This window comes from Oratosquilla oratoria, chromosome 28, assembly GCF_046742065.1.
Source record: "Oratosquilla oratoria isolate Oo_2021 chromosome 28, ASM4674206v1, whole genome shotgun sequence".
Lineage (NCBI taxonomy): Eukaryota > Metazoa > Arthropoda > Malacostraca > Stomatopoda > Squillidae > Oratosquilla > Oratosquilla oratoria.
Window position 1 is genome coordinate 4404208 of NC_134804.1, and position 24292 is coordinate 4428499.

Below are 24292 nucleotides of genomic sequence, written 5' to 3' on the forward strand. Positions count from 1 at the left end.
TTGCTCTAGTGTCTGTAGCTCAAGTTTTGCTAGTCTCTTCATATGATAGTTTTGAGAGTGTTGGTGTCAATTTTGTAATTGCTCTTTGTATTCTTTCAAGTTTTTTTATACATTTTTTTTGTACTTGGTGACCACATCGTTGCTGCATATTTCAATCTTGGTCTTATCAGAGTGATTAGTATTTTCTTCACCATTTCTTCATCCAGGTATGTAAATGCCACTTTGATTGTTCTAAATAAATTATAAGTTTCTCCAAAAATCTTATTTATATGTTTCTCAGGTGACATATTATTCATAACAATGACTCCCAGGTCCTTCTCATTTTCTACTTTTTTTATTCCTTCTCCCAATTTATATACTGTTATTCTTTTTTTGCTTTTTCCAAATTCCATTATACTACACTTTTTAGTGTTGAACTCCATCTTCCACTTCCTACTCCATTCCCATACTTTATTTAGATCACTCTGTAGTGACTCACAATCTTCTTCCGTGTTCACTTTTTTTAATAGTTTTGCATCATCTGCAAAGAAGCTCATATAACTTTCAATTTCTTCATCCATATCATTAATATATATAGCAAACATTATTGGGGCCAGAACTGTTCCTTGTGGAACACCACTTATTACTTCATCCCATTTTGAATGTTTGTCTCTTATCACTACTCTCATTTTTCTTTCTTGCAAAAAGTCTTACATCCATTTAAGCAGTTTGCCCTGTATTCCTCCTTCAGTTTCTAATTTCTTAAAGGTCAGATATCAACAGATATACCATTCACTAAAAATCATCGAAAAAGTACTTTTTAAAAGCATACAAATAAAGTTTTTACCCATTACAGAAGAATTTATTCAGAAAATTCACTTTAATTGCGCCTCGCATACCACTTTTCCGAAGTCTAGATATTCAGAATAACGATATTGTTTGTTTGGCAACTGTGACGTCACGAACGCGGAATTCCCCGAACCTTTCCCGAAGCGCACGGGCGGAATGTTTCGAATAGCAGACGACGCAATGAAATGAAGACAAAACTGTTTTTTGCCAAATTTAATGAGATGTAGATGGTCGAATTATGTAGAATACTGTCTATGTTTTTTTATGTACATTAAACTGTAAATACAAAAAGTTATGGAAGTCTTGATATCTGACCTTTAAATAAAAGTCAGATATCAAGACTTCCATAACTTTTTGTATTTACAGTTTAATGTACATAAAAAAACATACTGACAGTATTCTATATAATTCCACCATCTACATCTTATCAAATTTGGCAAAAAACAGTTTTGTCTTCATTTCATTGCGTCGTCTGCTATTCGAAACATTCCGCCCGTGCGCTTCGGGAAAGGTTCGGGGAATTCCGCGTTCGTGACGTCACAGTTGCCAAACAAACAATATTTTTATTCTGAGTATCTAGACTTCGGAAAAGTGGTATGCGAGGCGCAATTAAAAGTGAATTTTCTGAATAAATTCTTCTGTAATAGGTAAAAACTTTATTTGTATGCTTTTAAAAAGTACTTTTTCGAGCAATACGATGATTTTTAGCGAATGATATATCTGTTGATATCTGACCTTTAAGCAACTTCTTATGTGGTACTTTGTCAAAAGCTTTTTTTTAGGTCTAGAAATGCACAATCAGCCCATCCATCTCTTTCTTGTATTATATCTATTAGCCTCGAATAGAAACATATTAAATTGGTGATGCATGATTGTCCTTGTCTGAATCCAAATTGCCTTGGATTTAGCACATTGTTTTTTTTTTCTAAATATTTTACCCATCTACTTTTGACAATTCTTTCACAAATTTTTGCTATTGTACTTGTTAGAGAGACTGGTCTATAGATAGTAGGGTCTTCTTTATTTCCCCCTTTATATATAGGTACTATATTTGCTTTTTTCCAATCTTCTGGAACTTTTCCTTCTTTCAAGGACCTAATTATTATGCTATGTATTTTGTTTGCCAGTTCATTCCTGAATTCTTTCAGAATCCAGTTTGCTATTTCATCTGGTCCATGCGATTTTCTGACATCAAGATTAAAGTGTTTCATTATTTCATTCTTTGTTACTTCTATTTCTTTCATAGGGGGGGACTTTCTCTTCCCATTCAATCTCTCCAGGTTGTATGTTCTCCCTTGTAAACACTGATTTAAAATGCTTTTCATAATTTCCGCCATTTCTATTTCCTCTGTGTATTCAACTCCTTGTCTTAATTTCTCCAAATCTTGTTTGTTTTTCAGTTTGTTGTTTACAAATCTGTAAAATAATTTTGGTTGATCTTTACATTTTTCTATGACATCTTTTTCATATTTTCTCTTTTCCTCTCTGCACGCTTGTACATACAGGAGCCCCTCAAATAACGCGGATTCGAATAACGCGGATTCAATCATACACGGATTTTATTTCAAAACCATCTCAAATGTGGAGAACGTTTTAAAATTCGCGCCAAGTCGGGTACGCATATGCACACACGCGGTAACATCGTAAACATTTGTGGTGACTGCTTTCTATTTTACCATATACAGTCGATCCTCATATAACGCGGTCATTATATACACTGGGAACTGCTCAAACAAGGGTGTGGGGCGAGGGGATAGCCGTGGGTGGCTGCCTACGGTCACGTGTCAACCTCCGGGTACTGATGCAGGGGTAGCCAACAAGCTTTAGCTTGTCGCTTCCACCACCTGCGCCGTGCTATTGTGAAATTTTACCGCCCTAACCTGTTGAAGTGTAATGTTTCTTTCGTTTGGAACACAACTAATAAGTCTGATAATGACTGCGCTTGTCGTGTCTTAATTTCTCTTATGAGGTTCTTGTTACTGGCGGTTGTGGTTTGGGAGATCAAAAACAGACATATACATGCTTACACACGTGTAGACACGCAAGATAAAATGAGATATGAAGACGGGACACCACGAGCATAGCTCCCCTTCCCGTAAAATACAACTAGGTAAAATACACGTAGACAAGTGTTAGACAACCAGTGTATGTTGTGAATGCGCGTGCGTGTACACACAAATACGAACAGACACAAGCACGTACAACCACTCCTCGTTTAACGACGACAATTGGGACCAGCGCGCCGTCGTTAACCGAATTGGTCGTTAAGCGAAAGTGTATACATATACGTACATGCACTGTATGTACAATGTCCAGCAATACATGTATCTTTATTTTCGTGTATTTTCCCTCTTTTATACAGTACATTAAAGCTTTACTGTTTATTTACGGTGGTTAGGTTCCTGAAATTACCGTATATGACCAAATCCGCGTATGCTGACATTCCATATTGAATACCGGGGTATTTTTCTAGTTTCGACCATGGGCGCAATATAGCAATAGAAAATTAATTATTAATTTTGAAAATTAAAATGTATCAACGTAATATGCAATTTTGTGGGCGGAAATGAAAGTAAAAAATACCATGCTACAAGAAAATATGCTAATGAACGAAGTCTGTAGCATAGGATTGGGACGCCATCTTGTCGTCTGCCAACGTCTCTCACGACGACGACAACGAGGACGAGCCGGATGACACTTAATTTGCAGGTAATGATTTATCAAACACAGGTCAGGTTAGTTTAGTTTAGGTTAGACGAATTCATCATCCTTTTATTTCTTCGACGTCGGCATCTATCATAACAAACATGGTGTACCATTCGTCCGACATGACTTCGTTACTTACGAAATTTGTTTTAGCACCTTTTTTTCCGCTCACAAAATTGCATATTACTTTGATACATTATAATTTACAAAATTAATAATTAATTTTCTATTGCTGTATTGCGCCCATGGTCGAAACTAAAAAATTACCACTACCGGTATATCTGTACCCCAGGTAGTTTTTGCAGCTTGCAGGATGGTAATGTAGACCTAAGCTTCAGAACACTTTACCTCACAGCTAATATCCACCGTACAAGTTCAATTATAACATACAAATTTGCCTCAGCCAACTTGATTATCGTACACGACGTCGTAACTTGGGGAGATTTACGTTAAACGAATATTGGTCTGTCATAAAGCCCGTTGTAACTCCGCGTCGTCGTTAACCGAGTAGGTCGTTAAACGAGGAGTACCTGTACATGCTTACTTGCATTTGTGAACACAGACACACGCACGCACACACACACACACACACACACACTTCAACGAACGGACGGCCTAGAGGACGTTCTGAAGAAAAAGTGAAATTTCGTGGATCCCGAAGCAAAGGAAGTACCTATTGTATTTACAGGGTGGAGGGGGTGGAAATTGCTCGTGGTGTAGGGGAAAGTGAGGAAAAAGGAGAAGGGGAGGGATTACCGAGGGAAATTGAAGGAAATGAGGAAGGTGAGGACTTGGCCCAGGCAGGTAGACGCCATCTAAACAAGAGGTCCGGACCAATTTAGCGACGACGAAATGTCTAACAAAAATGTAAAGATCAGAAGTAGAGATAAGAGCAATACAGTAGAAGGTGATGAGAATATTTTCCAGGGATTTAAAGAGGGTGGGGGGGACACAACCCCCCCCCCCCGATTAACAAGACTAGAAGAGAAGCTCGATAAGATGATCGAGCACTGGGAACTTAGGTTCGGTCACGTTAACAACATTGTGCAGAGGGTTGAAAAATTGGAAGAACTAGAAAAGGCGAACAAAAACTTAACTAAGGAAATTGAAGAATTAAAAAAACAGTTAAAAGAAGTAAAAGAGGAGAATAAAGTCTTCAAGGAGAATAATGACAACAAGGAGGGTTGGAAAAAATCAAGAAAACTGTAAAGTTGCATTTACTGACATAATCAAACAGCAAATGAAAGAACAAACTGAAGACTCAGTTATTAAAGTGATGAGACAGAAGGAGAATATTGTAAGATGTATAATTATATTAGGAATGGAAGAGAAACATAACCCACAAGAACCAAAGAGGAAAATGAAAAAGTAAGAAATTTACTAGAATTAGTTCAGGAAGATGAGCCAGAAATAATGAAACAAATCGAACAGAAATTCAGGCTTGGGAAATATAGTACAGACAAGACCAGACCAATTAAGATTAAATTCTGGTCACAAACGACGGCAGAGAATATCTTATCCAAAACAGGGAAACTAGCAACAAGTGAACAATATAAAAAGGTATGGATAAAAAGAGAAATGAATAAAGAGGAAAGAGAGGAGGAAATAAAGAAAAGACATGAAGCTAAGAAAAAAAAAACGAGACCAGAACGAAGACAGAAAAACAAGAATTCTACTGGAGAGTAGTGAATATGAAATTGAAGCAATGGAAAATAACAGAGAAACACAAAAGAAACAGAGAATACAATGGAAATAACAAAAAATTAAAAGTATCCTACACAAATATAGATGGATTAATAACAGGACTGAATGAACTGAACAAATATCTGAAAGAAAAAGATCCAGACATAATGGGAATTGTTGAGACAAAATTAAAAGGTCCACTACCACCCAACAGCATAGGACACAATGCATATAATTATTGGATTAGAAACAGAAAGAAAAAACAAGGGGGTGGAGTTATGTTCCTGACTAAGAAGGATATAAGCGTGAAGAATGTCACATATGGGAACAATAGAGTAGAGATGATCATGATAGAAGTAGAAGATAGAGATAAGAAGAGCAGAAAGTTTGTAATAAACTACGTGCCCCCAAAAACAGCCTCGTGGGAAGAGAATGAACATAAAAGCATGTTAGAAGACACAAGAATAACATTAAACAAGATAATGGAAGATGGAGGAAGAATAGTTATGATGGGCGACTATAATTGCAAAGAAATCTGCTGGGAAGAGATGACCATAAAGGGTGGAGAAGACTCATGGGGAAGTGTTCTACTTGAGATGATTACTGACCACACAATGACACAATGGATCCAAGAGAACACTAGGTATAGAAATGAAGAACCATCGAGACTAGACCTAATAATCACATCAGAACCTGAAATAGTGGAAAAGATAGAATACCAGGCACCAATAAGCAAAAGTGACCACATACTGATAGAACTAGAACTAAATGAGAAAAAATACATGAAAAGAAATGAACAATATAGAAAAGGAAGATTGATGTATGAAAAAGCAAATTTTGATAAAATAAGAGAATTCTTCCAAAATGAAAACTGGGAAAGAATACACAAAGAAGATATAACAGTAGAAGAGAAAAGGAATATTTTGACAAAAATCTATAAAAAAAGTAGAAAAGTATGTCCCAAGACAAAAACAAGAAAAAGAATATGTAAAGTGCTGGTACAATAAAAGTTGTAGGGAGATAAAAGACAAAAGAGACAAAGCCTGGGCCAAATGGAAGAAAATCAGAAGACCAGAAAAATGGAAAATATATACTTGTTATAGAAATGAATATGTACAAGCGTGCAGAGAGGAAAAGAGAAAATATGAAAAAGATGTCATAGTAAAATGTAAAGATCAACCAAAACTATTCTACAGATTTGTAAACAACAAACTTAAAAACAAACAAGATTTGGAGAAATTAAGACAAGGAGTTGATTACACAGAGGAAATTTAAATGGCGGAAATTATGAACAAACATTTTAAATCAGTGTTTACAAGGGAGAACATACAACCTGAAGAGATTGAATGGAAAGAGAAAGTCCCCCCTATGAAAGAAATAGAAGTAACAAAGAATGAAATATTGAACCACTTGAGTAATCTTGATGTCAGAAAATCGCATGGACCAGATGAAATAGCAAACTGGATTCTGAAAGAATGCAGGAATGAACTGGCAGACATAATACATAGCATAATAAACAGTTCCTTGAAAGAAGGTAAAGTTCCAGAGGATTGGAAAAAAGCAAATATAGTACCTATATATAAAGGGGGAAATAAAGAAGACTCTAACAACTATAGGCCAGTCTCTCTAACAAGTACAATAGAAAAAATTTGTGAAAGAATTGTCAAAAATAGATGGGTAAAATATTTAGAAAAAAAACGTGCTAAATCCAAGACAATTTGGATTCAGACAAGGACGATCATGCGTCACCAATTTAATATGTTTCTATTCAAGGCTAATAGATATAATACAAGAAAGAGATGGATGGGCTGATTGTGCATTTCTAGACCTAAAAAAAGCTTTTGACAAAGTACCACATAAGAAGTTGCTTAAGAAATTAGAAACTGAAGGAGGAATACAGGGCAAACTGCTTAAATGGATGGAAGACTTTTTGCAAGAAAGAAAAATGAGAGTAGTGATAAGAGACCAACACTCAAAATGGGATGACGTAATAAGCGGTGTTCCACAAGGAACAGTTCTGGCCCCAATAATGTTTGCTTTATATATTAATGATATGGATGAAGGAATTGAAAGCTATATGAGCTTCTTTGCAGATGATGCAAAACTATTAAAAAAAGTGAACACAGAAGAAGATTGTGAATCACTACAGAGAGATCTAAATAAAGTACAGGAATGGAGTAGGAAGTGGGAGATGGAGTTCAATACAAAGAAGTGTAGTATAATGGAATTTGGAAAAAGTAAAAACAGAACAACAGGATCATATAAATTGGGAGAAGGAATAAAAATAGTAGAAAATGAAAAAGACCTGGGAGTCATTGTTATGAATAATATGTCACCTGAGAAACATATAGATAAGATTTTTGGAGAAACCTATAATTTAATAAGAACAATCAAAGTTGCATTTACATACCTGGATGAAGAAATGGTGAACAAAATTCTAATCACCCTGATAAGACCAAGATTGGAATATGCACCAACGATATGGTCACCAAGTACAAAAAAATGTATAAAAAAACTTGAAAGAATACAAAGACCAATAACAAAATTGGCACCTACACTCTCAAAACTATCATATGAAGAGAGACTAGCAAAACTTGAACTACAGACATTAGAGCAAAGAAGAGAGAGAGGAGATTTGATAGCTATTTACAGAATCATGAAAGGCTTAGAAATTACTGATAGAGAGAATCTGATAAAATGGGATGAAAGAAATACAAGAGGACATGGAAAGAAAATAAAAAAAGACAGCTATAGAAGAGACCTGAAAAAGAACAGCTTTCCTCACAGAGTAATAGACAGTTGGAACAAGTTAGATGAGAAAGTGGTGTGTGCAAAAAAAAAACATGAATTTAAAAATAGTTTAGATAAAATGAGATATGAAAACGGGACACCACGAGCATACACGTAGAATACAACTAGGTAAATACAACTAGGTAAATACACTTTTGTCGGATGGACGGCGAGGATTAGAGTTCTGAAGAAAAAGTGAAATTTTCGTGGACCTCAACGCAAAAGAAGTACCTATTGTATTTACAGGAAGGGGATAACTCGTGGTGTGGGAAAGTGAGGAAAAAGGAGAAGGGGAGGGATTACTGAGGGAAATGGAAGGAAATGAGGAAGGGGAAGACTTGGTCCAAGAGGCCAGACGTCTTGTAAACAAACGGAGGACCGATGATTTTGGTGAAGGGATTAACAAAAATGTAAAGATTAGAAATATAGATAAGAGCAGCACAATGGAAGGTGAAGATAATAATTTCCAGGGATTTAATGAGGGTGGGGGGATACCAACCTCCCCCGATTGACAAGACTAGAGGAGAAACTTGATAAGATGATCGAACATTGGGAAGACAGGTTCGGTAACGAAACCAACATTGCGCAGAGAGTTGAAAGATTGGAAGAACTAGAGAAGGTGAACAAAAATTTAACTAATGAAATAGAAGAATTAAAAAGACAGTTAAAAGAAGTAAAAGAGGAGAATGAAGAATTTAAGAGGAATAAAGACAATAAAGAGGCCATAGCAAAAGAACCACAGGGTTGGAAAAAAACCCAGGAAAACAGTAAAGTTGCATTTACTGACATAATTAAACAGCAAATGAAAGAAACTGAAGACTCAGTTATCAAAGTGATGAGACAGAAGGAGAATATAGTAAGAGACTTAGCAGATAGAAAGAAATGTATAATTATATTAGGAATGGAAGAGAAACATAACCTAGATAGAACTTCAGGAATCAGTGAGGAAAAAGAAAAAGTAAGCAGTTTACTAGAATTAGTTCAAGAAGATGAACCTGAAATAATTAAACAAATCGAAGAGATGTTTAGGTTCGGAAAATATAATACAGACAAGACCAGACCAATTAAGATTAAATTCAGGTCACAAACAACAGCAGAGAATATCTTAGCAAAAACAGGAAAGCTAGCAGCAAGTGAACAATATAAAAAGGTATGGATAAAAAGAGAAATGAATAAAGAGGAAAGAGAGGAAGAAAAATTGAAAAGGAAAGAAGCTAAAAAAAAAAAAAAAAAAAAGACCAGATTGGAGTCGGAAAAAGAAGAATTCTACTGGAGAGTAGTGAATATGAAATTGAGGAAATGGACCATAACAGAGAGAAACAAAAAAGAAACAGAGAATACAATGGAAATAACAAAGTTAAGAGTGTCCTACACAAATATAGATGGATTAATAACAGGACTGAATGAACTGAACGAGTATCTGAAGGAAAAAGAACCGGACATAATGGGAATTGTAGAGACAAAATTAAAAGGCCCACTACCACCCAACAGCATAGGACACAATGCATATAATTATTGGATTAGAAACAGAAAGAAAAAACAAGGGGGTAGAGTTATGTTCCTGACTAAGAAGGATATAAATGTGAAGAGTGTCACATATGGAAAGAATAGAGTAGAGATGATTATGATAGAAGTAGAAGACAGAGATAAGAAGAGCAGAAAGTTTGTAATAAACTACGTGCCCCCAAAAACAGCCTCGTGGGAAGAGAGTGAACATAAAAGTATGTTAGAAGACACAAGAATAACATTAAACAAGATAATGGAAGATGGAGGAAGAATAGTTATGATGGGCGACTATAATTGCAAAGAAATCTGCTGGGAAGAGATGACCGTAAAGGGTGGAGAAGACTCATGGGGAAATGTTCCACTTGATGATTACTGACCACACAATGACACAATGGATTCAAGAGAACACAAGGTATAGAAATGAAGAACCATCGAGACTAGACCTAATAATCACATCAGAACCTGAAATAGTGGAAAAGATAGAATACCAGGCACTAATAAGTAAAAGTGACCACATATTGATAGAACTAGAACTAAATGAGAAAAAAAATACATGAAAAGAAATGAACAATATAGAAAAGAAAGATTGATGTATGAAAAAACAAATTTTGATAAAATAAGAGAATTCTTTCAAAATGAAAACTGGGAAAGAATACACAAAGAAGATACAACAGTAGAAGAGAAATGGAATATTTTGACAAAAATTTATAAAAAAAAAAGAGTGGAAAAGTATGTCCCAAGACAAAAACAAGAAAAAGAATATGTAAAGTGCTGGTACAACAAAAGTTGTAGTGTTAAAAGACAAAAGAGACAAAGCTTGGACCAAATTGAAGAAAGACAAAAGACCTGAAAATGGAAAATATATACTTGTTATAGAAATGAATATGTACAAGCATGCAGAGAGGAAAAGAGAAAATATGAAAAAGATGTCATAGAAAAATGTAAAGATCAACCAAAACTATTCTACAGATTTGTTAACAAACTGAAAAACAATTAAGACAAGGAGGAGTTGAATACACAGAGGAAATAGAAATGGCGGAAATTATGAACAAGCATTTTAAATTGGTGTTTACAAGGGAGAATATACAACCAGAAGAGATCGAATGGAAAGAGAAAGTCCCCCCCAATGAAAGAAATAGAAGTAACAAAGAATGAAATAATGAAACACTTGAGTAATCTTAGTGTCAGAAAATCGCATGGACCAGATGAAATAGGAAATTGGATTTTGAAAGAATGCAGAAATGAACTGGCAGACAAAATACATAGCATAATATATAGTTCCTTGAAAGAAGGAAAAATTCCAGAAGATTGGAAAAAAGCAAATATAGTACCTATATATAAAGGAGGTAATAAAGAAGACCCTACCAACTATAGACCAGTCTCTCTAACAAGTACAATAGCAAAAATTTGTGAGAATTATCAAAAGTAAATGGGTACAATATTTAGAAAAAAACAGCGTGCTAAATCCAAGGCAATTTGGATTCAGACAAGGACGATCATGCGTCACTAATTTAATATGTTTCTATACAAGAAAGAGATGGATGGGCTGATTGTGCATTTCTAGACCTAAAAAAAGCTTTTGACAAAGTACCACATAAGTTGCTTAAGAAATTAGAAACTGAAGGAGGAATACAGGGCAAACTGCTTAAATGGATGGAAGACTTTTTGCAAGAAAGAAAAATGAGAGTAGTGATACGAGGCAAACACTCAAAATGGGATGAAGTAATAAGCGGTGTTCCACAAGGAACAGTTCTGGCCCCAATAATGTTTGCTATATATATTAATGATATGGATGAAGAAATTGAAAGTTATATGAGCTTCTTTGCAGATGATGCAAAACTATTAAAAAAAGTGAAAACGGAAGAAGAATGTGAGTCACTACAGAGTGATCTAGAATGGAGTAGGGAATGGAGTAGGAAGTGGGAGATGGAGTTCAACACTAAAAAGTGTAGTATAATGGAATTTGGAAAAAGCAAAAAAAGAATAACAGTATATAAATTGGGAGAAGGAATAAAAAAAGTAGAAAATGAGAAGGACCTGGGAGTCATTGTTATGAATAATATGTCACCTGAGAAACATATAAATAAGATTTTTGGAGAAACTTATAATTTAATAAGAACAATTAAAGTGGCATTTACATACCTGGATGAAGAAATGGTGAACAAAATTCTAATCACTCTGATAAGACCAAGATTGGAATATGCTGCAACGATGTGGTCACCAAGTACAAAAAAATGTATAAAAAAAATTAAAAGAATACAAAGCAATTACAAAATTGACACCAACACTCTCAAAACTATCATATGAAGAGAGACTAGGAAAACTTGAACTACAAACACTAGAGCAAAGAAGAGAGGAGATTTGATAACTATTTACAGAATCATGAAAGGCATAGAAATTATTGATGGAGAGAATCTGATAAAATGGGATGATAGAAATACAAGAGGGCACGGGAAGAAAATCAAGAAAGATAGCAATAGAAGAGATGTGAAAAAGAACAGCTTCCCTCACAGAGTGATAACATTTGGAACAAGTTAGATGAGAAAATGGTGTGTGCAAAAACAATACATGAATTTAAAAATAGTTTAGATAAAATGAGATATGAAGACGGGACACCACGAGCGTAGCTCCCCTTCCCGTAAAATACAACTAGGTAAATACACACGCGTACACATATACATATGGTTCTTGGTATTTAATATGGAATGTCAGCATACGCGGATTTAGTCATACACAGTAATTTCAGGAACCTAACCCCTGTGTTATTTGAGGGATTCCTGTATTCATTTCTATAACAAGTATATATTTTCCATTTTTCAGGTCTTTTGTCTTCCATTTGGTCCAAGCTTTGTCTTTTGTCATTTAACTCCCTACAACTTTTGTTGTACCAGCACTTTACATATTTTTCTTGTTTTTGTCTTGGGACATACTTTTCCACTCCTTTTTTATAAATTTTTGTAAAAATATTCCATTTCTCTTCCACTGTTGTTTCTTCTTTGTATATTCCTTCCCAGTTTTCTTGTTGAAAGAATTCTCTAATTTTATCAAAATTTGTTTTTTCAAAATCATTCCTCCTTTTCTATATTGTTAATTTCTTTTCATGTATTTTTCCTCATTTAGTTCCAGTTCAATCACTATGTGGTCACTTACTTATTGGTGTTTTATATTCAATCTTGTCCACTATTGTAGGTTCAGATGTGATTATTAAGTCTAGTCTCGATGGTTCTTCTTCATTTCTATACCTGGTGTTCTCCTGTATCCACTGTGTCATTGTATGGTTAATAATCATCGCGAGTAGAACATTTCCCTATGAGCTGTCTCCACCCTTTACTGTCATCTCTTCCCAGCAGACTTCTTTGTAATTAAAGTAGCCCATCATAACTATTCTTCCTCCATCTTCCATTATCTTATTTAATGTTATCCTTGTGTCCTCTAACATACTTTTATGTTCACTCTCTTCCCACGAGGCTGTTTTTGGAGTCACATAAGTTATCACAAACTCTTCTCATCTGTCTTCCACTTTGATCATAATCATCTCTACTGTATTCTTTCCATATGTGACACACCTCACATTTATATCCTTCTTAGTCAGGAACATAACTCCACCCTCTTGTTTTGTCTCTCTGTTTCTAATCCAATAATTATATGCATCATGTCCTACACTGTTGGGTGGTAGTGGACCTTTTAATTTAGTTTCTACAATTCCCATTATGTCCGGTTCTTTTTCCTTCAGATAATCATTCAGCTCATTCAGTCCTGTTATTAATCCATCTATATTTGTGTAAGACACTTTTAGTTTTCTGCCACTTCCATTGTATTCTGTTTCCCTTTTGTTTTTCTCTAGTATGTCATATTTCCTTACTTTCATATTCACTACTCTCCAATAGAATTTCTCTTTTTCTGACTCTGTTCTGTTCTCATTTTTTTCCTTAGCTTCATGTCTTTTCATTTTTTCCTCTCCTCTTTATTCATTTCTCTTTTTATCCATACCTTTTTATATTGTTCACTTGCTGCTAGTTTCCCTGTTTTTCCTAAGATATTCTCTGCCGTCGTTTGTGACCTGAATTTAATCTTAATTGGTTTGGTCTTATCTGTACTATACTTTCCGAGTCTAAACATCTCTTCAATTTGTTTCATGATTTCAGGTTCATCTTCCTGAACTAATTCTAGTAAACTGCTTACTTTTTCTTTTTCCTCATTGATTCTTGTGGTTCTATCTAGGTTATGTTTCTCTTCCATTCCTAATATAATTATACATTTCTTTTTATCTGCTAAGTCTCTTACTATATTCTCCTTCTGTCTCATCACTTTAATAACTGAGTCTTCAGTTTCTTTCATTTGCTGTTTAATTATGTCAGTAAATGCAACTTAACTGTTTTCTTGGACTTTTTTCCAACCCTGTGGTTCTTTTGCTATGGCCTCTTTGTTGTCTTTATTATTCCTCTTTAATTCTTCATTCTCCTCTTTTACTTCTTTTAACTGTCTTTTTAATTCTTCTATTTCATTAGTTAAATTTTTGTTCACCTTCTCTAGTTCTTCCAATTTTTCAACTCTCTGCGCAATCTTTGCTATGTTACTGAACCTAATCTCCCAATGTTCGGTCATTTGTTCAAGTTTTTCCTCTAGTCTTGCTAATCGGGGGAGGTTGGTATCTGCCCCCCCCCTCATTAAATCCCTGGAAATTATTATCCTCACCTTCCATTGTGCTGCTCTTATCTATATTTCTAATCTTTACATTTTTGTTAATCCCCTCACCAAAATCATCGGTCCTTCTCTTGTTTACAAAACGCCTGGCCTCCTGGACCAAGTCCTCCCTTTCCTCACTTCCTTCCATTTCCCTCTGTAATCCCTCCCCTCCTTTTTCCTCACTTTCCCACTACACCATGAGCTATCCCCTTTCCTGTAAATACAATAAGGTACTTCCTTTGTGTTGAGGTCCACGAAAATTTCACTTTTTCTTCAGAACTCCAATCTTCGCCGTCCATGCGACGAAAGTGTGTATTTACCTAGTTGTATTTTACGGGAAGGGGAGCTATGCTCGTGGTGTCCCATCTTCATATCTCATTTTATCTAAACTATTTTTAAATTCATGTATTGTTTTTGCACACACCACTTTCTCATCTAACTTGTTCCAACTGTCTATTACTCTGTGAGGAAAGCTGTTCTTTTTCAGATCTCTTCTATAACTGTCTTTCTTGATTTTCTTTCCATGTCCTCTTGTATTTCTATCATCCCATTTTATCAGATTCTATCAATAATTTCTATGCCTTTCATGATTCTGTAAATAGCTATCAAATCTCCTCTCTTCATTGCTCTAGTGTCTGTAGCTCAAGTTTTCCTAGTCTCTCTTCATATGATAGTTTTGAGAGTGTTGGTGCCAATTTTGTAATTGCTCTTTGTATTCTTTCAATTTTTTTTATACATTTTTTTGTACCTGCTGACCACATTGTTGCTGCATATTCCAATCTTGGTCTTATCAGAGTGGTTAGAATTTTGTTCACCATTTTTTCATCCAGGTATGTAAATGCCGTGTGTGTGTGTATTTACCTAGTTGTATTTACCTAGTTGTATTTTACGGGAAGGGGAGCTATGCTCGTGGGGTCCCGTCTTCATATCTCATTTTATCTAAACTATTTTTAAATTCATGTATTGTTTTTGCACACACCACTTTCTCATCTAACTTGTTCCAACTGTCTATTACTCTGTGAGGAAAGCTGTTCTTTTTCAGATCTCTTCTATAACTGTCTTTCTTGATTTTCTTTCCATGTCCTCTTGTATTTCTATCATCCCATTTTATCAGATTCTATCAATAATTTCTATGCCTTTCATGATTCTGTAAATAGCTATCAAATCTCCTCTCTTCTTTGCTCTAGTGTCTGTAGCTCAAGTTTTCCTAGTCTCTCTTCATATGATAGTTTTGAGAGTGTTGGTGCCAATTTTGTAATTGCTCTTTGTATTCTTTCAAGTTTTTTTTATAAATTTTTTTGTACTTGGTGACCACATTGTTGCTCCATATTCCAATCTTGGTCTTATCAGAGTGGTTAGAATTTTGTTCACCATTTCTTCATCCAGGTATGTAAATGCTGTGTGTGTGTGTGTATATATATAAAACCTATGGATGAATACCAAGTGTCCATACTCAATTCATTTATTGTACTTTGTAGAAGTAGAGTAAGGAGTGTATAGTACAGAATAAATTGATAACTTTTTAATTTGGCAACAGCCGCCACCATTTCAATTTGTATGTAAAAAGCACAATTGGCAACCACTAGTGTTTTCCTTGTGAAATGATTTGAGATGTTGTTCAGTCTAGGCAGAGAGATTAAAGAAAACAAACCACAACTTCATTTGTCTCAATGCCTCCAAACCCAATGTAGACTACAAACAAATCTACAAAGGGCACATCTTCCCCCTGGCACTCTCTGCAGTTGAGGGGCAACCCCCCCTTTCCCTGAGATCAGAGCACCACCGCCAATAACAGTGGTATTAGGTGGATAACAAACCATGTATATGAATTGTTCCAGACCACCAGCAAGGTTGGGGATTGAGCAGATATTAACTCCACAAACCAAGAAAAAAATGTTTCATAATAATGTGGTGAACTGATTATTGACTGTGAATACAGTAAGAACTAGGCTACATATAGTTACTGTAAGTTTTATATTTAAATATTTTTTACTTAGCTCTCGTTTTACAGCATAGCAAGATTTGTACAGGTACAGGATTTGATTTGATGTGTGTATTGACAGTTCTTCCCAGATACAATGATTGGTGAAACTTGAATTAAATTGATAACTTTGATCTTTAAAACAAATTAAAATGTTACTATAGTTTAAATACTAAAATAGGAAATAAAAACATTACTATGAAAATAGTATTATTAGAGTTGATTCAAAAACAGCATGCACACTATTTTGGTAGGTAATGACACCAATACCAGGTAGATATATTACTAGTGGTAATGTGCTGTAATTACGAGATAGAAATATGTAGTTCACAAAGCTACTCTGATAAATCTGATGTATACAAGTGAAAGATGGTGAAGAGTCTTCATCTGGAGATGTGCAGCTAATTTGAAACAGTATCTTTTGCCCAATATGCATGGTCTGTTGGAGCAGGTAACAGACATTTCTGGGAATCAGAGAGTAGCATGGGATTTGAACCCACAGCAAAGCAAATGTGAAACCAGCACACTTCCAATTACACTAACATGAGTAAATGAGAAAGTGTAAATAGTTATAAGAGCTATGCATCCTTGTGTATGGATTTTGGATGTAATTTAAATTTTGGACACAAGTTTTGATGCATAGAATTGACAATATTACTGTAATTCATTGGGATGGAAACCGGCAGACCTTCTACTATTGATACAGCACTCTGTATTCTATCTTGAATTTCAGCCTCTGAAAAGTTATAGTGGACCCCATGAATTTGATCTAAAAATTGTCTTAAAATTTGACTTTTAAATTTATATATGTGGTATTTTCTACATATATAGGATTTTCTGTGTATGTTTTGATGAGGGCTGGTATAATCATATTGTCTGCTTTCATTTATTTATGCTTTGAACATTTATCCTCAGGTAGAATGCCAAGCTTCAAGAGTGGCATGCAAGCACAGGGTTGGCCCCAGGATGTTGGAATAATAGCTTTAGAAATATATTTCCCTTCTCAATATGTGGAGCAACATGAACTGGAGGAGTTTGACGCTGTTTCTCAGGTATTGTAGAGTACAACATTTAGTTAATAACATTCTATCTATCTATATGCTAAGAGGTTTTTTCCCCTTATAAAAGAGGTAGCCAAGTCAAAGCCATGTACCTATTCCCTTCCATTCCACTCCCACCACCCTTTCCTCCCTCTCGTCTTAGCTCCTCATGGATGACAGGTCATCCCAGTATGGCTCACTGCCCTGGGTCGGAAGCAATGTAGGAAGACACAATACATCGACAGCAAGGCTGCTTTACTTATTCTGCAACCCCCCCCTATCCATCCCCTCATACAGAAAAAGAGATGATGGGGAGGAATCCCTTCAGGCTGTGTCAAATACCATTCATGCATAAGCACCCCTCCCCCATCCCCTGCCCCTCCCTTCCTTGCATAACAGTACAGTCCTTATGAATAGTGAGCGTGATTTTGTATTTATCTATTTACCTGGTTGTATTTTGCGGGAAGGGGAGCTATGCTTGTGGTGTCCCACCTTTGTATCTTGCAGTGTCTAGTTTGCTTTTAAACTCATGAATGGTTTTTGCACATACTATTTCATTGTCCAGTTTGTTCCAAGTGTCCACTACTCTATGTGAAAAACTGTTTTTCTTCAGTTCTCTTCTGTAGCTATGTTTTTTTGTTTTTTCTTTCCATGCTCTCTTGTGCTTCTCTTGTCCCAGTTTAGTAAGTCCTCTCTATCAAGTATCTCTGTGCCTTTCATGATTCTGTAGATGGTCAGTAGGTCACCTCTCTCTCTTCTTTGCTCCAGCGTCAGTAACTCCAGTTTAGCCAATCTCTCCTCATATGATGAGTTTGCAAGTGCAGGTGCCATTTTTGTTGCTGCTCTCTGGATTCTCTCTATTTTCTTTATATTCTTTTTGGTACTGGGTGACCACAATGTTGCTGCATACTATAGTCTAGGCCTTATAAATGTAACCAATATTTTTTTTATCATGTTTTCATCCAAGTATGCAAATGCCACTTTTATTGATCTTAGCAAGTTGTATGCCTCCCCGACAACTTTGTTAATCTGTTTGTCATAGTACAATTCGTTTGTGATAATTACCCCCAAATCTTTTTTGGATCCTTCCTTCTTTACCTCCTTGGTTCCAATTGTATATTTTCCTGATATTCTGTTTTTGCTTTTTCCAAACTCCATTATGCTACACTTCTTAGTATTAAAGTCCACTTCCCATTTCTAACTCCAGTTCCATACCTTATTTAGGTCTTCCTGCAGTGCATCACAGTCCTTATCAGTTTCTACTTTCCTAAACAGTTTGGCGTCGTCTGCAAAGAAGCTCATGTAACATTTCACATCCTCATCCATGTCATTCATGCCATGTGATTTTCTGACATCAAGGTTTGATAGGTGTTCTGATATTTCTTTTTGTGTTGTAAACTCACTCATGGGGGGAGATTGTTTTTTATTATCTTCGTTCCAATTTTGTATGTTCTCTCTCGTGAAGACAGATTTAAAGTGATTGTTCATGACCTCGACCATTTCTAATTCTTCTGTGTATTCTATATTCCCTTGGTGTAGTCTCACTATTTCCTGTTTGTTTTTAAGTTTACCATTCACATATCGATAGAATAGTTTGGATTGCTCTTTGCATTTATCTATAATATCCTTTTCATGATTCCTTTTCTCCTCTCTTCTCACTTTAACATACTCGTTTCTATAGTTTATATAAATTTGCCATTTTCTAGGTTTTTTATCTTTTCTCCACCTTTTCCAAGCTTTGTCCCTTCTGTCTTTTGCCTCACTACATCTTTTGTTGAACCAACATTTAATGTACACGCTCTCTCGCTTCTGTCTTGGTACATGCCTACTTACCCCTTCATTGTAATTTCCCATCAAGATATTCCATTTCTCTTCCACTTTTGTCTCTTCCATGTAGAATTTTTCCCAGTTTGCATTCAGGAAGAATTTCTTTAGTTTTGCAAAGTCCGTTATGTTGTACATCAATCTTCTTTTCCTATGCTTTTCTTTTCTATCCATGTATATTTCTTCCTTAAGCTCAGTCTTGATAAGTATATAGTCATTCTTTCCAATTGGTGTCTTGTAATGGATTTTATCCACAATTTCAGGTTCTGTTGTAAATATTTTTCGATGGCTCTTCATTGCTTCTGTATCTGGTGTTTTCACTGACCCATTGGGTTATTATGCATTCCATGGTCATGTCCAGCAGTACATTACCCCACAAGTCATCTCCTCCTGGCACTGTCATGTTTTCCCAACAAATTTCTTTGCAATTGAAGTCTCCCATAATTACCAGATTACCCCTGCCCATTAGTATCTCATTTAATGATTTCCTTGTATCTTCTAGCATTTTTGTATGTTCATTCTCTTTCCAAGTGTTCATTTTTGGGGGCACATAGGTCACCACAAACTTTCTACTTTTCATATTCTTGTCTTCGACTTTTATCATGATCAGTTCAACATTACCTTTGCCCTCCCCAATTTTTGTCATGTTCAATTCTTTCTTGGCCAAGAACATGATTTCACCTCCGTTTCTTATCCCTGATTTTTATCCAGTAATTATATAGTCGTCCAATATCAATGGATGGTATTTCACCTCTTAGTTTAGACTCTACAATTCCCATTATGTCTGGTTTTTTCTTCTAGCAGGAAATCATTGAGTTTGTTCAGTCCTGAAATTAATCCGTTGATGTTTGTATAGGCCACTTTAATTTTTCTTCTTTCTCCATTTTTTTTTTTTTTTTTTTGTCTTTGGTTTGTTTGTTTTGATGTACCATTTCCTCAGTCTCATGTTGATTACTCTCCAATGGAATTCCTTGCTTTCTGTCTCCGTTCTCTTCGAGTTTTTTCCTTTGCTTCTCTTAGTGTGTGAGTCACTTTGTTCATGAGCAATGAAAAAAAGTATACAGTAGAAGCCCAATTTAACGAACTAATTCAACCAAGGTCCAGTCCGCTAAAGTGAATTTTCCGCTAAATTGGAGGTTGTTTTTGACCCCCTATTTAGTGGAATTTTCTGCTAGCTTGAGCTTATTTCTGCTAACTCTGGTTTGGTATTTGACTCCCTATGTAGCGGAATTTTCTGCTATATTGAGCTTTTTTTGCTAAATCCTCTCGGTCATTTTCTCATATACTATAGTAGTCTGGATGGCTTATTCAAATGAAGACAATAAAGTACTATGTACTATTAATAATGCATGTGTTTTGTTTACCCTATACAGTATTAATAATAGCATAAAGAAAAAGATAATAATAAAAAATATATATAGTAAAGTACTGTAATTCCCTAGTGTACACGCACACATAGTTTATATATTATTGTAAGTGAATTATAGGCAGCACAATCGTGAATTGCAAACGAACAGCAACGTGCAGTAATTTGTTGCAACGTGTGTGTGTGTGTCGTGTAACAATGATATGAGCTGTCTGTGAATTTTGGGGAATATTAGTCATAGCTTTGTGTTTGGTTCGATGTACATAATTCTAGCGATTAATAGGACTGGGCAGTTGGTTTTTGGATAGTGAGCATTATTGTTGTGTTGTTGCAGAAAACGTAGTTCATTGGTATAGAAGTGTTTTTCGTGGTGATTACTCTCTCGTACTCATTTTGAATTTTCCCATCAACTTACTGTTTCATTATTTTGTTTTCCTATTATACCATCTATTTCTACTTGAATATATTTCTGCTACAATTATACTTTATACATATACTGAATTATATATTATTGTATATATATTATAGTACGTATATATATATATTTATATACCTCCAAAATACTAAATTATTAATTTTTCCTTGACTCCACCACCACAATCTGGTAACATCTGGTAACATTGGACTCTGAGACACGCATGTGGCCAGTTGATGGAAAATGCTTAGTAGCACTTGGAGAAGTTCTCCAAGTGCTACTAAGCGGAGGTGACATAACGTCATGGACCAAACGTCCGTATATGTAAACATCGGCTCTACCTGATTGTGAAGCATCTTGTGTGTACTTCCCATGTTCCTAGCTTGTCTTTTACTTTATGTATATATATCCACCTTTGTCTCTGTAACTGTGTATTCCTTGATAATGTCTTAAATAGACGAAAACGTTCGGACTAAGCTTCTTATTTCCCAGTGGTTTTTTCTGCATATTATTTTCACGTGTGCCTTGTGAATTACTGCAATATATATATATATATATATATATATTTTTTTTATGGGAGAAAGTATACGCTGGACTCGACGTTCGTCAATTTATTCCGACGTTTCTGACCCTGTCCGGGGTTCGTCTTCAGGGTAATACAGTGGTAGCAATAGAAATGTACATAAATAGGGGGAATTTGGTACACTGGGACAGGTCTCCACAGTAACCGTTATAATCCAACGCAGTTAAACCAAATCAAAAACACAAATGAGAAACAAATATAAATAAAACTGTAAAATAACCCGTGCAATACTTCCTTGAAAACATTCACCGAGTTTACCATAGAAAATATATATATATATAAGAAAATACAGTGAAAGTTGTAAGAATTCAACCCGCTACCGGTGGGTTGCACCACTGTGCACCCCCGTGGAACAAATGTCCCGCGTAGCATGTATTATCACGAATAAAAGAAATTGGAACAAGAACACAAAATCCATCAATATCATAAACATGCAAAAAAGGAAGAGTACACATTGAAATAAATAAGAAATGCAGTGTGAAAAAATGTCCCCCAAGATTGGGTATAAAAGCTGTACGACGTGGCATGCCACAACGATACGCGGAACAAAAGTCATATAACGCATGCCACCACCGTTAGTAAATTTAATAAATAAAATTACATACATAAAAAATGAAAATAAAATGGAATGATACAAAACACATCAAGAAACACACTACCGTCATGTCGAAACAAAAACAAATAAAACACACAACATAAACATATTAAGAAGTAAGCTTCCTCTCCAGCCTATCCTTCGCCCCCTTATAAATTGGGTTAAGAGTGACGCATCTATTGACACTATTATCATCACTTGACCAAGCTTCCAAGAATAACCTGGTGCTTTTTCCACTACCTCCGTATTTCACTTCCGCGTTTTGCCAGTCCATTTCGTGTCCCGTTTCCTCGCAGTGTCTTGAGACGGCCGAACTCGTGTCCTTTCTACTGACAGCCCTCTTGTGTTCTAGTTGTCTTGTCGCCAATTTCTTGCTAGTTTCCCCAACATAATGTGTCTCGCAGTCCTTGCACCTAATGTCATAAACCACCCCTATTCGGTCCGCTTGGCTCACAGTGTCCTTAATTTTGGTCAGGGCCCTATGTAGAGTGTTCCTCGGTTTGTGTTCTATTTCAACACCGTGTTTCCTTAGCAGTCTGGCCGCTACCTCAGAAGCTCCTTTCAAGTAAGGGACCGTGACCCGCGTCGCGTCCGGTCGTCTGTCGTCCATCCTTCCCCTCTGTTGTCGTGCCGTCCACCTTTTTACCACCGAATTCGGGTAGCCGTTGTCCCTAAATACCTTCTTCAGGTGACTCCTCTCCTTCCTCTTGCTATCTTCCGTGGAACACACCTTTTCCACCCTAGACCAAAGAGTCTTAATCACACTTCTTTTGTGGGTGGCCGGATGACAGCTGCCATAGTCCAGAAGCCGGTCTGTATGGGTGTCCTTTCTATAAACCCCCGTCATCAGTGTGGACCCGCTTCTCGTCACCATGACATCCAGGAATGGCAATTGACCGTTCTCCTCTTTCTCCATCTCGAACTGGATGGCTTCATTCTTTGTATTCAGTCGCTCGAAGAAAGGTCCCACGTCTTCTTTCTTCATAACGACAAAAACGTCATCCACGTACCTTACCCATAATTTCAATGAAGGTGGCGCATCCTCCAATACCTCCTCCTCGTAGCGCTGCATGGCCATTTCCGCCAAAACCACCGAAATTGGAGAGCCCATCGGCGTCCCAACCTTTTGATGAAATATTTTGTCCCTGAACTTGAAAAAGGTTGAGTCCAAACACAAATAGACCAGTCCCATCAATTCCTTTTCCGTCAGTTTTGACTTATCTAGGAATTCGAGGTTACTCTCCATCGTTGACCTAGCAGCCTGCCTTATTAGACCCTGTGGTAATGACGTGAACATGGCTTTGACATCAAACGACACCAAGCAATCCTCCTCCCCCAAGCTGACTCCTCTAAGTCTCTCTACGAAGTCCGCCGAGTTGCTAAGCATCCTCTCTGAGCTTTCCACTAGAGGCCTCAGACGTTTGGCCAAATCCCTCGCCAAGTTGTAAGTAGGCGAGCCCCTGAAAGCAATAATGGGTCTTAGGGGTACCCCTTCTTTATGCACCTTGGGAAGTCCATAAAACTTGGGGATCGTGGAGTCCCCCGGCCTCATCCTGGTCCATTCCCGTTCCGTAATTAACCTCGCCTCTTTTAATTTCTTCAATTCTCCCTCCACCTTCCTCTGCAACTTAGCAGTGGGGTCTGCTAGTACTACTTCGTAAGTGTTCATGTCCTGAAGTAGTGTCGTGGCCTTACCTTCATAGTCGCTCTTGTCCATAACCACCGTCGATCTGCCTTTGTCACTCGACAGTATCACTATGGACCGGTCTCGTCTTAAGCCTGTCAAAGCCTTGGTCTCCTCCGTAGTGAGATTATGGTCTACCCAGTGCTCCCACTATGCGCATCCTTGTGTCCTGTTTACCTTCCTCACTGCACGTCATCAAGTTGACTCCCGTTTCCACCGCAGCCAGGAATTCCTCTTCTCTCACACCTCCTTGCATGTTGAAGTTCAAACCCTTAGACAGGACCTTGGTCTCGGGTTCACTGAGTGGTCTACTCGAGAGGTTACTAACCCACCTTTCCGGTTCCTGCCGCCTAGTGTCTAATTATTTATCCAATTTGCGATCCAAGACTATCCGCTTGGCTCCAGCCTTCGATCTGCTAAGGCTGGTAATTTTAGCTATAACCTCAACTAACACACCTTGATCCAAGGACTGACCGAGTAGACGTCGATGTTCTTCGATCTCCATACCCAGCCGGTGTAAAGTTCCGTGATGATGGTCCAAAGCACACTTGAGCAGTCTGCGACCACAAGACTCTAAAACCTCCCTAGCTCGTTTGCTGTTTACC

The 24292-nt window shown here is 36.6% G+C and overlaps 1 protein-coding gene across 5 annotated transcripts in view; it reads left to right on the forward strand.

Moving 5' to 3' along the window:
- Hmgs (hydroxymethylglutaryl-CoA synthase) overlaps positions 1 to 24292 on the forward strand; it is a 285981-nt gene that overhangs the window by 65561 nt on the left and 196128 nt on the right. For all 5 annotated transcript variants that reach the window (XM_076210936.1, XM_076210939.1, XM_076210938.1 and 2 more), the window contains exon 2: positions 17096 to 17232. In XM_076210936.1, coding sequence (XP_076067051.1) covers positions 17101 to 17232 — 132 coding nt within the window. In that variant the 5' untranslated portion in view covers positions 17096 to 17100. The remainder of the gene's footprint in view (positions 1 to 17095; positions 17233 to 24292) is intronic.